General features: G+C 41.3%; 1 protein-coding gene across 1 annotated transcript in view; it reads right to left on the reverse strand.

Annotated features, from left to right (window-relative positions):
• Window positions 1-18,115, reverse strand: part of LOC111952986 (microtubule-associated serine/threonine-protein kinase 3) — a 62,428-nt gene that overhangs the window by 35,173 nt on the left and 9,140 nt on the right. The window contains 3 exon segments of the mRNA XM_023972037.2: window positions 584-656; window positions 1,518-1,606; window positions 9,949-10,029. Of these exon segments, the coding sequence (XP_023827805.2) occupies window positions 584-656; window positions 1,518-1,606; window positions 9,949-10,029 (243 nt within the window).

The following is an 18,115-nucleotide window of genomic DNA, read 5'->3' on the forward strand; positions in this document are numbered from 1 at the left end:
CAGATTGGTTGAAAACGGTTAAAACGCTACTATCCAGAGTGACTTAAAGTTAATGCATTCATCTTAAGGTTGCTAGGAGAAAAAAAAACATCACAATCATAGTAAGTAAAATGTTCCTCAATAAAGCATCTATCAACAAAGTTAGTGCTAGTAAGAAAAGACAAGCGTGAGTGTTAGTGTTGTGCAGTATACCCCCCTAACGTTAGGGGGAAGCTTGTTCCACCATTTGGGTGCCAGGACAGAGAAGAGCATTGAGTGTAACATCATTGCTAAACCCACATTAAAATGGCAAGAGGGACGCGAGCAAGCAAACGCTGAAGGGGAGGAATTAGAGGAGCCGACTGTTTCTCGACCTCTTGTGCGTGCAACGACACTGGTCGCTCCATCAATAACGAAACGCTTTTCTGTGTTTGATTAACGTAAATGTTTTTCAAGGAATGAGGACCAGGTGCAAGAGTGGTGGAGAAAAACTGGTCTACTAGAGTAAGTATGATCTGAAGGTAGAGGAAAATGGCCCTTAGAATTTGTACAAACCCACACAAATAAACATCCAGAGCTTAAGTGTAGCAGGGTCCCAAAATACCTGCGAGCGAATGGGAAGTTGAGGGAGGCACAGGTGGATACATTCCGGGGGCTGTCTAGGGGACTGCCTGCAGCTGAAAAAACAAGGGATGATTACCATCATTACATTAAATTGGATAACAAGAATAAGTCATTCAAGCTTTGTAGAAAAACCATTTTTTCAAATATTTTGAATAACGATGAAGCAACCTCTATGGAGGGAGGCACGTCTCAGCTACTGCAAGTAGCTAGACTAAATAAAATCTCAAATAGGTCTGGTGTAGGGTGCCAAACAAAGCAGCAGTTACCATCAAAGGGCATTAATCGAGAGGAGTCTATGCGCCGTTGTAAAGTAGAATTTAGTTTGTCTTAGACGGTGACTGGATTGTTTTGTACTCAAGACACAAAAGTTCATTAACATGCGAGCGGTTTGATAACAATTAAGCAACTGTAAACCAAATGAATGTTTAATTGTGCCACCTAATAAGATAAGCCTCAACATAATTGAACTTGAAAGAGAGTGTCTGCACATCTCTGACATGTAGGCCCTAGTACAGAAATCTATTCATAGGGTGCACCTGCTTGACAACTAGGAGTGATATACACTCCCATTGATTCAAATGCTGAGAGGAACACAAAAAACAACCACTTATTGAAGAGACTTCAGAATTTTCTCCTGCCCAATAACATTTATTTATCTTCCTTCCTTTCCACAATCAGCACAGCATAAATCTACAAAAACTTTGAGGCCCAAACAGACAGTGTGACAAATCGAAAATATTTATATTTGCAGTAAAGGGGTTGTTTTTTCTGCTATGTCGTAGTAGTACAGCTAACTCTGAAACATTCAAATGTGTCAATGGGAGGGCATAGGTCTACCTAGTGTAGTGCAGGCCACAAAAAATAATACGTTGGAGACAAACTTCTGTTCCTGTGATGGTTTATATGCTTCTTACCGGTGTGGACGGAGAGTGGGGAGAGAGGGCGTGACAGAGTGGGAGACGGTGTCCCCACGCCAAGACTCTTCCTGTTGCTGCTCCGGCAACTGTGAAACACAAACAGGAACAGAGATGTCAGTCACCAACTACAACAAAACACTTAAGTCAACCATCTTGCAGTGCTTAAAAAACACAAGTTACTTACGCTTTGTAAATAACAATGGGAATAGTTCAACACACTTTGAGAAAATAAACTTTGACATATGATTAGAGCAACCTTCAGGCTAACACTGCCAAACCAGGCTGCAACAACTGAGGATTTGTAGCCCAAATCCAGAAGTCATGAACTACTAGCAGGCTAGACAACCTACACAGAAGGGAAGAGTAGCACTGAGAGAAAAATATTTTATGGAAAAAAGGAGGACAGTAGCGTCCACGCACATTCTGTCCAGTCTTCAGTACCTGCAGAGAGCCTTACAGACTACTATTACAGATTGCAATAGGACTAGAGGCACACACCTATTCCTTCGACTGAAACAAACCAGAGGCCAAAGAGCATTTACCCTCAACCAATATCACAACACCTAAATAATTGATGTGACCTACTCAAGGCCTTCATCCATCCATCTATTGTAGTCAGTCTACCATTCTCACAGTCACTGCCATTCTACACCCTGCCATTAAGAAGTATATCAAAGCAGCTCTGCCCCATCAAACAGTGTTGGCATCGTGTTGTTGTTGACCTGCTGTGCCCGGAAACCTATGATGACTAGAGACTGACACTTGTGGGAATTAATTACAGGGCTGGAACACAACAGGACAGATTAATAACACGTTTGTCAAACATGACAAAAAAGTGATACCATAAAAAGGTATTTAAGCACTACAAATATACCAGTCTATGAAAAGAGTGGAAAAAAAGATAATCAAAAACAGGTTTGTTTCTATTCTGAAAGTGGCAAAGATGCACTGCTTTTAAAGCATGTAACTGGCTATGAAAGGCAGCAACAAATAGTACTTGCCATAAGCAACAGGACAGGTCATTGTAAAAAACAAAAAGGGGTGCTTGAGTATTTAATAGGTGTAGGGACAGTCGCCTAGGTCCTATGATGATCTTCAAAACTTCAATATAACCAAAAGCAACAAAATTGAAAATGGCTTTTGTTAACTGTGAAGCAACAAAATATGAGGGGGGAAACATGCATTTCACTTTGAGTATTGGCCTTGTGTATCAACAGGAGAGACAGACACAGTTTATTATAAAGACTAGAAGGAGGAGTCAAGTGAATCATCTCCTCGATTTGAACAGAAGGGGCCCAATAAGGGTCAATATAAAGGACATAATATGGTCACATGGTGACCAATAAGGAGTGATACTAGATCTAGGATGGTTTGCACAGCATTGAACAACACAAAATGCCACGTGAAACAAGAATATGCTTATTCTGATTAGTATCATTGTTTTGAATCTCACAGACAGTAGGCGTAGTTAGATTTTTTTTTTTTWWTTWWTTTAAATAACAATTTTGTTCCCTTCTCGTTATAACAAACCTTAGACTTAAAACACCTTTCCATAACTGTACTGTAGAAAACTATAAATATTCACAATCAGCACATTCACTATGCACTGACCACGTTAACCTAGCTGCACCCTCTGAAACAAAAACAATTGGGATAAGACAGCGTACGACAACAATATGAATATATGAACAATAACAAAATGAATGAGCCAATGACGCGTCAACATCAACTATTTTTTCAGTTACAATGTAACAAGAAAAGTTGTATTACATTGTTTCCGAAAGTGTGCAATGGACACAATGCAACAAAGTTGCGGTCAATGTGTCYATCTGGGATGTACATCTGCACCATAGACGTGTTCTTTCAGAGACTTGTTTGAGAACGCCAGGTCAACACAAGAAAAAAGCCTAAAAAATAACAATACAAACACATTAAAATGTCAATAATTTGTTTCCGTTGAGCTTGGCTAAATAGCTAATATCAACCTACCTTTTTGATCGTTTTAGCATCGCTCCTGATCCAAAACAAGTTGCATTTTGTATTGGCACTGCGGTCCAGCAACTTGGATCCGACATAGTGGATGTTGTTTAGAACGAAAATAACGCTAATTCCAATCCAAAAGAACAGAGATTTCTAAACGGTAGATACAGGACCCCGGGTAGACCCTTCATCGCTGTGGAAGTCTTTTGTGTTGGAATAGTTAGCTAGTTAAATAGACAAACAACCTCATTCAACTAACTGCTTCATGATTGATGAAGTCAGCTTTCGGTTCCAACGTCGCTTTATTTTGTCTCATATCCAAGCACCTACATCTGTTGGTTAATTGTCCCTAGTTAATGAACATGGGCTCCTAACTCTCTCTTCTGCCAGTACTACATCGTTGAATGATGTGGCCTACCATTCCCACACATTAGACTTCTACGACGCTGAAAACGGATTGTTGCGACGATGAGGTAGGTAATCGATGTAAAAGGGATATACCATAGTCGTTCATGCGAAGGGGGGAAGGGGATAACCTCTTGAAAGCCCCCATTGGCCGTTATGCTACCAAAAGTGGTTCATGCCCATTTCTTCTTCTTCTTCTTCTCTGGTATATTGGCAATCACACAATGTAATGTGCATCCTGCCACCTTTATTTTTATTTAATTTTATTTCACCTTTATTTAACCAGGTAAGCTAGTTGAGAACAAGTTCTCATTTACAACTGYGACCTGGCCAAGATAAAGCAAAGCAGTGCGACAGAAACAACAACACAGAGTTACACATGGAATAAACAAGTGTACAGTCAATAACACAATAGAGAAAAAAGAAAGTCTATATACAGTGTATGCAAATGGCATGAGGAGGTAAGGCAATAAATAGGCCATAGTAACAAAGTAATTACAATTTAGCAGATTAACACTGGAGTGATAGATGAGCAGATGATGATGTGTAAGTAGTGATACGGGTGTGCAAAAGAGCAGCAAAGTAAATAAAAACGATATGGGGGATGAGGTAGGTAGATTGGGTGGGCTATTTACAGATGGACTATGTACAGCTGCAGCGATCGGTTAGCTGCTCAGATAGCTGATGTTTAAAGTTAGTGAGGGAAATGTAAGTCTCCAGCTTCAGCGATTTTTGCAATTCGTTCCAGTCACTGGCAGCAGAGAACTGGAAGGAAAGGCAGCCAAAGGAGGTGTTGGCTTTGGGGATGACCAGTGAGATATACCTGCTGGAGCGCATGCTACGGGTGGGTGTTGTTATCGTGACCAGTGAGCTGAGATAAGGCGAAGCTTTACCTAGCATAGACTTATAGATGACCTGGAGCCAGTGGGTCTGGCGACGAATATGTAGCGAGGGCCAGTCGACTAGAGCATACAGGTCGTAGTGGTGGGTGGTATAAGGCGCTTTGGTAACAAAACGGATGGCACTGTGATAGACTACAACCTACTATGCAGGATGTAAACAGCATTCCCCAAAAAACTGAACAAAATACCCCAAAAATTATGAAATAAACTATATCAAACAATTTTTCTGTTAAAAAAAAAACATATCTGATTCCTACACAGGCTCAAGGGGAACCTGGGAGGGTGGGTCTTCCGACGCCAGTACCATTTAAAAGTCTTCAGACGTGAAATCCTTAAGTCCCAAAAATGTTCTGCCGCAGCCATAATAATGTCCGGTTCCTTAGACTTCTTTGAGACTTGTGCTGTACAGTTTATAACTATGGCAATGAACGCAACAAAATCCACCTTTTTAAGACACAGGGTATATTTTGCCTGGCAACAAACATTTACTACAAGCTGTGGTGTATCCACTACCATATCTTCACTAACATCACTTGTTTTCTCAATTATTTTAATCGCCTCTGCATAGGAGATCCGATTGACCACTCTAACTTTTGCCACCTCAATCTCCTTCACCCTTACCGGGCACTCCAGGAACTCAGGATCATGATCCCCACCACAATTGCAACACCGTCATCCTTCTGCACACTGTTCTTCAGTATACTCTGTTTGTCTGCACACACTTGAAACATGGCCAAATCCTTTACAATTCTTACACTGCAGTGGTTTGGGGACGAAAGCTCTTACAGCGTATATTACATAACCAAGCTTCACATGCATAGGTATTTGCTCTTCATCAAAAAACAACAGGACCGACAGGATTTCAAAGTAATCAAAATGAAATATAAATAAATTCATATATAAAATTCATAAACAGCCTAATTAAATACCACATACTCAACATGAAATTAAATAAATAAATGCAAATAAATACAAATGTATTGCATCAAATGGATGAATAATTCAATTCAATAACACTTGAATAAAAAAACATCTATGAGGTAGGCATAGGCCTATAAGGTTAGGCTAAAACCAATTTGAGACTGTTCCTCTGACATAGGCTTCTTTAATCCATTACATTTAAAACCAATTGCTGCTTCCATTCTTGTGTTGAGCATTAAAACATAAGGATCTCATATTTATTTTAATTCAAGACGAAAATCAGTTTTGCAAGGAACTGGGAGATCATCAACATAGGATAAACCTTTTTAGTGTAATGAGTTTTCATTATAAATGTCATGTTAATATAAATTGTCAGTACTTTTTACATTACATTTTAGTCATTTAGCAGTTGCTCTAATCCAGAGCGAATTACAGTTAGTGCATTCATTTTAAACTAGGTGGGACAAACACATCTGTCCTCAATAAAGTACCTATCAGCAAAGGCAGTGCTAGTAGAGGGGAGGGTGGGAGTAAAGAGTGACTGTTAGTTTACGGGAAAAAAACTATCAGAGTGCTATTGACTGACACAACTAACATCTGGGTGTGGCTCTGGTGTCAAGTGTTTTATGTCATTAGGATTTGTTTCACAAGTCTTAACCAGCCACAATGGTGACAGGGTCCTCCTAGAGATCAGACTCTTTTAAAACAATGCCATGTGTTTTGAGGTAAGCCTAATGCCCTGTATGTCGACCATGTGTATTACATTGTGACTACATTCTATGGGAGTTTTTTTGTTCTGCAGATTTGTGTCTTTGTGAATTCTTATTGTAAAAAGAAATGCCTGTGCCACATCTCTTTGTAAGTTCCCAATCATACAAATCATGCCATAATTGTATTTTGTTTTTTTAATACCCTCACAGTTTGTGTACTGTAAGGGATACAATGAAAAAACTTAAATATTCACAAATTAATGATTTAGGTATGATAATACATCTAAGAGGCAGATTAATTAACCATGGGAGATACTTAATTCATTATCTTATTGTTGAAGCCTAGTGAAGTGTATCTTGTGATGAGGTAAGTGCTGAAGTCTCTGTGCTAATACAAAAGGCCAGCCTCTCAAATCAAGTGATAAATGAACACACTTGTACATCTGAGAGGGACTCAACTGTGTGGCATGATACATACATTTGTTCAACAGACCTTTGACAAACAGGTAACATTTGCTAAGTACTCCAAGGGGAAAATTATCTAAAGTGATGCAGTTAAATTAATAAATGCAGTTAAATTCAGAAGTAGACTGCAAAATAACAAACATACAATATGAACACCTGCTCTACATTATGAACACCTGCTCTACATTATGAACACCTGCTCTACATTATGAACACCTGCTCTACATTATGAACACCTGCTCTTTCCATGACATAGACTGACCTGGTGAATCCATGTGAAAGCTATGATCCTTTATTAATGTCACATGTTAAATCCACTTAAAATCAGTGTAGATGAAGGGGAGAAGACAGGTTAAAGAAGGATTGTTAAGCCTTGAGACAATTGCGACATGGATTGTGTATGTGTGCCATTCAGAGGGCAAATGGGAAGACAAAATATTTAAGTGCCTTTGAACGGGGTATGGTAGAAGATACCAGGCACACCAATTTGTGTCAAGAACTGCACAACTGCTGTATTTTTCACGCTCAACAGTTTCCCGTGTGTATCAAGAATGGTTCACCACCCAAAAGACATCCAGCCAACTTGACACAACTGTGGGAAGCATTGGAGTCAACATGGGCCAGCATCCCTGTGGAACGCTTTCAACACCTTCTAGAGTCTATACTCTGATGAATTGAGGATGTTCTGAGGGCAAGGGGGGGTGCAACTCAATATTGGGAAGGTGTTCTTAATGTTTTTTACACTCAGTGTATATTGCATGCAAGTGTAAGAGGATGCTTTTCTCCTTTCTTGACCCTAGCTCTATAGAAGAGCTTCAGGCTACTGTTTCGAGGTTGAAATGTTATCCTTGTTCTGGGTGCCAAGATAATGGTGGGCGTCTAGCCGATATGGTTATTTTCCTGGAGATGACAAGCGACTTTATAGTGCTAGGATCTATTCTGCACAGGAGCAACTATGCAATCCGAGATTATGAAGCAGGACCAGAGATTCGATTTTTTATAAGATTACAGGTAAGGGAGAGTGGTGTATATTGAGGCAAAGAGTTAGTTGAGACACCGCTTGTTCCTAGGAAACCATACACAAAATTAATAATGTGACCAAATACTTAGGAAGAGCTCATCATTTTATGGAGCCTGTGAAGGAAGAAACCACATAGTGGTAAGCAAGTTAGAACCAAAAAACAGATTTTCACAAAGTCAAATGAATTTGTGTTATAGGTTTCATGATGCTTGTATTTAAACCAAAGTAGATTGTTTATACATCAGTTGAGGTATCTATAAGCTACAGTTGAAGTCGGAAGTTTACATACACCTTAGCCAAATACATTTAAACTCAGTTTTTCACAATTCCCGACATTTAATCATAGTAAAAATTCCCTGTCTTAGGTCAGTTAGGATCACCAGTTTATTTTAAGAATGTGAAATGTCAGAATGATAGTAGAGAGAATGATTTATTTCAGCTTTTATTTCTTTCAACACATCCCCAGTGGGTCAGAAGTTTACATACACTCAATTAGTATTTGGTAGCATTGCCTTTAAATTGTTTAACTTGGGTCAAATGTTTAGGGTAGCCTTCCACAAGCTTCCCACAAAAAGCCCTGACCTCATCCTATAGATAGTTTGTGGGCAGAACTGAAAAAGCGTGTGCGAGCAAGGAGGCCTACAAACCTGACTCGGTTATACCAGCTCTGTCAGGAGGAATGGGCCAAAATTCTGAATGTAGGCATACATTTAAGTTATACAATATACCACACCCCCAATCCATGAATTAAACTTTGACCTACTGTACAAGCACCATCAACCACTCAACTTACCCTGTCCCTATGCTCAATTTAGCCCATACTTGGGGTAACTTGTGCCAAGAGACCACTTTTTTTGGACAAGCTATGGTTTTCAAAACTGTTATGTTTACATTAATTCTGATAATTTCCAGGGATACACAACATGCTGAAATATATGTAGATCTCTTTGTTAGAATGAAAACTATATTTCCCTTGATGTAGTGATGCTGAATGTAAAACTGGCTCAACGTACCCCACTCTCCTCTACATTAAGTGTCAATCATATTAACTAAAAGTAGAGTTTGGAATTCCTAACTTGAGGCCAGTAGGGAGGGATGATAAGAGATGTCCTGTGATATTTTGGCTGCCTTTATGATATGGTGCATGGTGGGAGGTCAAAATACTTTAAAAGTTGGAACAAGGCCTTGATAAAACTTTAATTGAGTTAAGGGTAAGGAATGGGTGGTGTAGAGATTTCAGGATAGTATAGAGAAACAAATTGATGCACAACACTGTAAAATAGTAGAATCTTAGATGGTGATCAAATAAATAATGTAATTTAAACAAAAATTAAGTTAATCTGTAATCTTAAAATATCAACAGTTCCTCTGTTAACAGAACAACATTCTTGGTCGTTTTGCCAAATTAACAAGATACAGATRTGATCTATCGCTATATATTACAATAACCTGGTGCTCGCTACATAGCATGCTGGATGCTGCTTCTGTTTGTCAAATCAGTTTTATTTCCTCTGCAGCGCACCATTGGGGGTTGCCAGGCAACCCACATAGGCTGGAAAGACAACTAATAGATGTTTTGTTTTTTCCACCATAAACACAGACAATGACTTACAATAGTTAGTTGCAGCTGCATTTTGCACATTGCAACATTTTATCCAAAAGATTTGGATAAAATGAGAGTGAAACATTTTGTGCTTTTATCAGTCAAATGAAATAAGCAAAAATACTTTCTGTACAGGTACGTCTGCTTTAAAGCACTATCTTCATAATTACATTTTAGCTAGTCATTTAGCAGACACTCTTACCCAGCGCGACTTACAGGAGAAATTAGGGTTAAGTGCCTTGCTCAAGGGCACATCAACATATTTTTCACCTATTCGGCTCAGGATTCGAACCAGCACACTTTCAGTTACTAGCCGAACACTCTTCTTAACTGCTAGGCTACCTGCCGCCCATGTTCTTCACAGGAGCTGTTCTCAAGCCACTTGTGTGGCTGTGTGCTGTATGTGGGCAGTCATTCTTACCTCCAGGGATGTAGGGTTTGTAAGGGGCTGCAGGGGCTGCATGGGCTCAGTAGAGTTGGGCTTTGGCAAGTGGGTGACAAACTGTAAGACAAGACACAGTCACATGGATCAGTGTGTTGACTCAGCATGGTCGCTGTTGCCAACCAGTGTCTGGGTATCAGCTGACTACACCCCAACGTCTCACTTTCATTGGCTGACACTAATAGTTCYGTGATAGACACTCAACAACTGTTTGCAAATGGAGGGGCATTACCCAACTCCGCAGCCGCTGTTTTGGAATACTTTTTCCAGACAGTACCTGATTGTATGATAGTCTGTCATCGGATAGATACTTCAATGTTTACATTTTAGTCATTAAGCAGACACTCTTACAGTAGTGAGTGTGTACATTGTTGTACTTGTCCCCCATGGGAATCAAACCCACAACCCTGGTGCCATGCTCCACCAACTGAGCCACACAGGACACCAGATCAATGTCCAGGGCATGTTACAGCATGATTTTTGTCACATGCTGTTTTCAGTCAAAGCAGAAGTTAAATGAAAAGAACTCTCAGACCACTTATTGATTACTTTGGCCTGGTTTCCACATTGATAAGGTTCTTGTCCAAGTCTGTCACTGTAACACTGGTGGTCTGATAGGTCTAGCCGTCTCTTTGTCCCAATGGAGACACCAGAATTAGAGATTTACACATACCAGTACACCAGAGGAGGCTGGTAGGAGGCGCTATAGGAGGATGGGCTCATTGTAATGGCTTGAATGCAATTGTTTGATGTGTTTGATACCATTACATTCTTCCATTACAGACATTACAATGAGCCCAGCCTCATATAGCTCCTCCCACCAAACTCCACTGCAGTATACAGTTTTATGTTTTGAACATACTATTAGGTCATGCTGTCTGTCCTCTGTATTCTATAGGAAGATTCATACAGTCAGGTCCATAATAATAATTAAGATTAGCAAAAAAGACTGCATAAAATAAACAATACAAATACTGAGCTATATTGCATGCCAACATTATTTATGCTAATACAATTGCTCAGAGAAAGAGATTTTGTAATAAAAAAACTCCAAAAGATAGGGGTCAATTATTGGCACCCCAGTTTTCAGTACTCCAGCACCCTACCCTTGTGAGGATAACGACACTGAGCCTTTTTCTAAAGTGTTTTATGAGATTGGAGAACATGTTGGGAGGGATCTTAGACCATTCCTCCATACATAACCTTTTCAGATCCGTAATATCCTTTGTCTGCTCTTATGGACTGCCCTCTTCAATTCAAACCACAGCTTTTCATTGGGGTTCAAGTCCGGAGACTTCGATGGCCATTGGAGGAATGGTCTAAGATCCCTCCCAACATGTTCTCCAATCTCATAAAACACTTTAGAAAAAGGCTCAGTGTCGTTATCCTCACAAGGGTAGGGTGTTAAAAGTATCGAAAACAGCAACAGGGCCAACAGCAACAGGGCCAACAGTAACAGGGCCAACAGCAACAGGGCCAACAGTAACAGGGCCAGCAGCAACAGGGCCAGCAGCAACAGGGCCAACAGTAACAGGGCCAGCAGTAACAGGGCCAACAGTAACAGTAACAATCAGTTTGACCCCAATCTTTTTAAAATCTTTTTTTATTACTTGTTAAACAAAATATATTTCTCAGAGCAAATATATTGGTATAAAATAATATAATTTCAAATTTTTTGGAGCATACAATATAGTCTTGTTTGCTAATCTTTTTAAGGGTGGCAATAATAATGGACCTGACTGTATACTACCCAAATACATCCGCCATCGTCAAAATATGCCTGTTCACCTATAATGATGTAGCAGGCCGGCATTCAGAAGTTGCTGACCCAGCTAGAAGGCTGGCTACTGTATATTAATTTTCATGTACAGATCTCTGCTTTGCTATCACGACTGCACACTGTTGATATGGTTTCAGTGCTGTTGCAGCAGAGGGCTGTTCAGAAACCAGTGCAGAACATACCACTGGCTACTGCAGCAGCGAGATGAGCATGTTGTCATAGTAATAAAGAGAGATGGTTGGAAAACAAGCCTCTGCACAAAGACATAAGGTCATAATTAGCTATCCCTCACACCTCCTTATATCCTCAACAATTCAGTTGATTTTCTTCTCACCACTCCAACCCATCTACAATGCTCTGAATCACGATGGTCCCACATTGAATTGCAGCTCTCCACCCACTTCATTAGAGTGTGAGGTGTTATGTTAACATCTGGTAGAGGTACAGTTGAAGTCGGAAGTTTACATACACTTCAGTTGAAGTTATTAAAACTCATTTTTCAACAACTCCACAAATTTCTTGTTAACAAACTATCGTTTTGGCAAGTCGGTTAGGACATCTACTTTGTGCATGACACAAGTCATTTTCCAACAATTGTTTACAGACAGATTATTTCACTTATAATTCACTATATCACAATTCCAGTGGGTCAGAAGTTACATACACTAAGTTGACTGTGCCATTAAACCGCTTGGAAAATTCCAGAAAATTATGTCATGGCTTTAGAAGCTTCTGATAGGCTAATTGACATAATTTGAGTCAATTGGAGGTGTACCTGTGGATGTATTTCAAGGCCTTTTTTATTTTATTTTTGTATTTTATTTCACCTTTATTTAACCAGGTAGGCTAGTTGAGAACAAGTTCTCATTTGCAACTGCGACCTGGCCAAGATAAAGCATAGCAATTCGACACATACAACAACACAGAGTTACACATGGAATAAACAAAACATACAGTCAATAATACAGTAGAAAAAAAAGGGGGGGAAAAGTCTATATACAGTGAGTGCAAATTAGGTAAGATAAGGGAGTTAAGGCAATAAATAGGCCATGGTGGCGAAGTAATTACAATATAGCAATTAAACACGGGAATGGTAGATGTGCAGAAGATGAATGTGCAAGTAGAGATACTGGGGTGCAAAGGAGCAAGATAAATAAATAAATACAGTATGGGGATGAGGTAGATAGATGGGCTGTTTACAGATGGGCTATGTACAGGTGCAGTGATCTGTGAGCTGCTCTGACAGCTGGTGCTTAAAGCTAGTGAGGGAGATGAGTCTCCAGCTTCAGTGATTTTTGCAGTTCGTTCCAGTCATTGGCAGCAGAGAACTGGAAGGAAAGGCGACCAAATGAGGAATTGGCTTTGGGGCTGACCAGTGACATATACCTGCTGGAGCGCGTGCTACGAGTGGGTGCTGCTATGGTGACCAGTGAGCTGAGATAAGGCGGGGCTTTACCTAGCAGAGACTTGTAGATAACCTGTAGCCAGTGGGTTTGGTGACGAGTATGAAGCGATGGCCAACCAACGAGAGCATACAGGTTGCAGTGGTGGGTAGTGTATGGGGCTTTGGTGACAAAACGGATGGCACTGTGATAGACTGCATCCAATTTGTTGAGTAGAGTGTTGGAGGCTATTTTATAGATGACATCGCCGAAGTCGAGGATCGGTAGGATGGTCAGTTTTACGAGGATATGTTTGGCAGCATGAGTGAAGGATGCTTTGTTGCGATATAGGAAGCCGATTCTAGATTTAATTTTGGATTGGAGATGCTTAATGTGAGTCTGGAAGGAGAGTTTACAGTCTAACCAAACACCTAGGTATTTGGAGTTGTCCACGTATTCTAAGTCAGAGCCGTCCAGAGTAGTGATGCTGGACGGGTGGGCAGGTGCGGGCAGTGATCGATTGAATAGCATGCATTTAGTTTTACTTGCATTTAAGAGCAGTTGGAGGCCACGGAAGGAGAGTTGTATGGCATTGAAGCTYGTCTGGAGTTTAGTTAACACAGTGTCCAAAGAGGGGCCAGAGGTATATAGAATGGTGTCGTCTTCGTAGAGGTGGATCAGAGAATCAACGGCAGCAAGAGCGACATCATTGATGTATACAGAGAAGAGAGTCGGCCCGTGAATTGAACCCTGTGGCACCTCCACAGAGACTGCCAGAGGTCCGGACAACAGGCCCTCCGATTTGACACACTGAACTCTATCAGAGAAGTAGTTGGTAAACCAGGCGAGGCAATCATTTGAGAAACCAAGGCTGTCGAGTCTGCCAATAAGAATGTGGTGATTGACAGAGTCGAAAGCCTTGGCCAGGTCTATGAATACGGCTGTACAGTAATGTCTCTTATCGATGGCGGTTAGGATGTCGTTTAGGACCTTGAGCGTGGCTGAGGTGCACCCATGACCAGCTCTGAAACCAGATTGCATAGCGGAGAAGGTATGGTGGGATTCAAAATGGTCGGTAATCTGTTTGTTAACTTGGCTTTCGAAGACCTTAGAAAGACAGGGTAGGATAAATCTAGGTCTGTAGCAGTTTGGGTCTAGAGTGTCACCCCCTTTCGAAGAGGGGGACGACCGTGGCAGCTTTACAATCTTTGGGGATCTCAGACCATACAAAAGAGAGGTTGAACAGGCTAGTAATAGGGGTTGCAACAATTTCGGCAGATAATTTTAGAAAGAGAGGGTCCAGATTGTCTAGCCCGGCTGATTTGTAGGGGTCCAGATTTTGTAGCTCTTTCAGAACATCAACTATCTGGATTTGGGTGAAGGAGAAATGGTGGGAGCTTTGGCGGGTTGCTGTGGAGGGTGCTGGTGTCACGACTCCTACCGAAGGTGGCTCCCCTTCCTGTTCTTGTGGCGCTCGGCGGTCGTCGTCACCGGCCTACTAGCTGCCACTGATCCYTTTTTCCCCCTTGTCTGTTTATTAGTTGCACCTGTGTTTAGTTAGGTTAATTGGTTGGGCTTTATTTACCAGCCGGCCCGCCTGCTGGTTGTGCGGGATTATTTTTCAGTGTACGGTTGTACACGACTGTAAGTCACGGTTGTCCGTGTGTGTGTGTTTTGCTGAACTGTTTAGTTCCCCCCTGTTTGGGGCATTTGTTTGAGTTGGCGTCATTTTCACCGGTGTGGTGTATTAAAAGTATCGCTACCCTGAACTCTCTGCTTGCTGCGCATGACTTCTTCCCCCACTACACCCCGGACGTTACAGCTGGGCAGTTGACCGGGGTAGGGGTAGCCAGGTGGAAAGCATGGCCAGCCGTAGAGAAATGCTTATTGAAATTCTCAATTATAATGGATTTATCAGTGGTAACAGTGTTTCCTAGCCTCAGAGCAGTGGGCAGCTGGGAGGAGGTGCTCTTATTCTCCATGGACTTTACAGTGTCCCAGAACTTGTCCCAGAACTACAGGCTGCAAATTTCTGTTTGAAAAAGCTAGCCTTAGCTTTCCTAACTTCCCTGAAAAGTTGCATATCACGGGGGCTATTCGATGCTAATGCAGAACGCCACAGGATGTTTTTGTGCTGGTCAAGGGCAGACAGGTCTGGAGTGAACCAAGGACTATATTAATTCCTAGTTCTAAGTCTTTTGAATGGGGCATGCTTATTTAAAATGGTGAGGAAGGCACTTTTAAAGAATAACCAGGCATCATCTACTGACGGGATGAGGTCAATGTTATTCCAGGATACCCAGGCTAGGTCGATTAGAAAGGCCTGCTTGCAGAAGTGTTTTAGGGAGCGTTTGACAGTGATGAGGGGTGGTTGTTTGGTCGCAGACCCATTACGGATACAGGCAATGAGGCAGTGATCGCTGAGATCTTGATTGAAAACAGCAGTGGTGTATTTGGAGGGCGAGTTAGTTAGGATGATATCTATGAGGGTGCCCGTGTTTACAGATTTGGGGTTGTACCTGGCAGGTTCATTGATAATTTGTGTGAGATTGAGGGCATCAAGCTTAGATTGTAGGATGGCCGGGGTGTTAAGCATGTCCCAGTTTAGGTCACCTAGTAGCACAAGCTCAGAAGATAGATGGGGGGACAATCAATTCACATATGGTGTCGAGGGCACAGCTGGGGGCAGAGGGTGGTCTATAGCAAGCGGCAACAGTGAGAGACTTGTTTCTGGAAAGGTGAATTTTTAGAAGTAGAAGCTCGAATTGTTTGGGTACAGACTTGGATAGTAATACAGAACTCTGCAGGCTATCTTTGCAGTAGATTGCAACACCGCCCCCTTTGGCAGTTCTATCTCGGTGGGAAATATTATAGTTAGGGGTGGAGATTTCAGGGTTTTTGGTGGTTTTCCTAAGCCAGGATTCAGACATGGCTAAGACATCCGGGTTGGCAGAGTGTGCTAAAGCAGTGAGTAAAACAAACTTAGGGAGTAGGCTTCTAATGTTAACATGCATGAAACCAAGGCTTTTATGGTTACAGAAGTCAACAAATGAGTTAACAACATGGTTGGTTAACTTCTTATGGCTGCAATCCTGGTAATGGGATCGATATGACAAAAACAAAAAAAAGTGCAGGGCGCCAAATTCAAAAACCAGAAATCTCATAATTAAAATTCCTCAGACATTCATGTATCTTATATCATTTTAAAGGTAATCGTGTTGTTAATCCCACCAAAGTGTCCGATTTCAAATAGGCTTTTCAGCGAAACCACTACAAACGATTATGTTAGGTCACCACAAAACCACAATAAGCACAGCCATTTTTTCAGCGAAAGATAGCTTTCACAAAAAACAGAAATAGAGATAAAATTAATCACTAACCTAACCTGATTATCTTCATCAGATGCCACTCATAGGACTTCATGTTACACAATACATGCATGTTTTGTTTGATAAAGTTCATATTTATATAAAAAAATCTGAGTTTACATTGGCGCGTTAGATTCACTAGTTGCAAAAACATCAAGTGATTTTGCATAGCCACATTGTTTCAACAGAAATACTCATCATAAATGTAGATGATAATACAAGTTATACACATGGAATTATAGATATACCTCTCCTTAATGCAACCGCTGTGTCAGATTTCAAAAAAACTTTACGGAAAAATAAACCATGCAATAAACTGAGACGGAGCTCAGAACAATAGCCAAATTAGCTGCCATGTTGGACTCAACAGAAACCAGAAAATACATGATAAATGTTTTCCTACCTTTGATGAACTTCATCAGAATGCAGTCCTAGGAATCCCAGGTCCACAATAAATGCTTGATTTGTTCGATAATGTCCGTTATTTATGTCCAATTAGCTACTTTCGAATTGTTTACCAAACGCCCTAACCAAAGTCTCAAAGCGCGTCCACTATAACGTGACGAAATGTTCAAAAGTTCCGTTACAGTCAGTAGAAACATGTGAAACGATGTACTGAATCAATCTTTAGAATGTTGTTAACATACATCTTGAATAACGTTCAACCGGAGAATTACATCGACTCAATTAACCGATGGAACGGAGCTCACTCTCACGTGAACGCGCCAGTTCAATGCGTGGGCACCTCATGGAAGTGATTACTCATTCCTGTCTCCTTCGGCCTCCCTTCACATTAGAGTCATCAGACTAAGTTCTATTGACTGTTGACATCTAGTGGAAGCCGTAGGAAGTGAAAACCCATCCCTATCTCTCTGTATTTAGATGCTCCCCATCTAGCTTCAGAGTTTGTCTGTTAGGTGACCTAAACTGGGATATGCTTAACACCCCGGCAGTCCTACAATCCAAGCTTGATGCCCTCAATCTCACACAAATCATCAAGGAACCCACCAGGTACAACCCTAAATCCGTAAACATGGGCACCCTAATAGACATTATCCTGACCAACCTGCCCTCAAATACACCTCTGCTGTCTTCAATCAAGATCTCAGCGATCACTGCCTCATTGCCTGTATCCGCCACGGGTCCGCGGTCAAACGACCACCCCTCATCACTGTCAAACGCTCCCTAAAACACTTCTGCGAGCAGGCCTTTCTAATCGACCTGGCCCGGGTACCCTGGAAGGATATTGACCTCATCCCGTCAGTTGAGGATGCCTGGTCATTCTTTAAATGTTACTTCCTCACCATATTAGACAAGCATGCTCCGTTCAAAAAATGCAGAACCAAGAACAGATATAGCCCTTGGTTCACTCCAGACCTGACTGCCCTCGACCAGCACAAAAACATCCTGTGGCGAACTGCAATAGCATCGAAGAGCCCCCGCGATATGCAACTGTTCAGGGAAGTCAGGAACCAATACACGCAGTCAGTCAGGAAAGCAAAGGCCAGCTTTTTCAAGCAGAAATTCGCCATCCTGTAGCTCTAACTCCAAAAAATTCTGGGATACTGTAAAGTCCATGAGAACAAGAGCACCTCCTCCCAGCTGCCCACTGCACT

The sequence above is a fragment of the Salvelinus sp. IW2-2015 genome, linkage group LG26 (genome assembly GCF_002910315.2).
Source record: "Salvelinus sp. IW2-2015 linkage group LG26, ASM291031v2, whole genome shotgun sequence".
Taxonomy (NCBI): Eukaryota; Metazoa; Chordata; class Actinopteri; order Salmoniformes; family Salmonidae; genus Salvelinus; species Salvelinus sp. IW2-2015.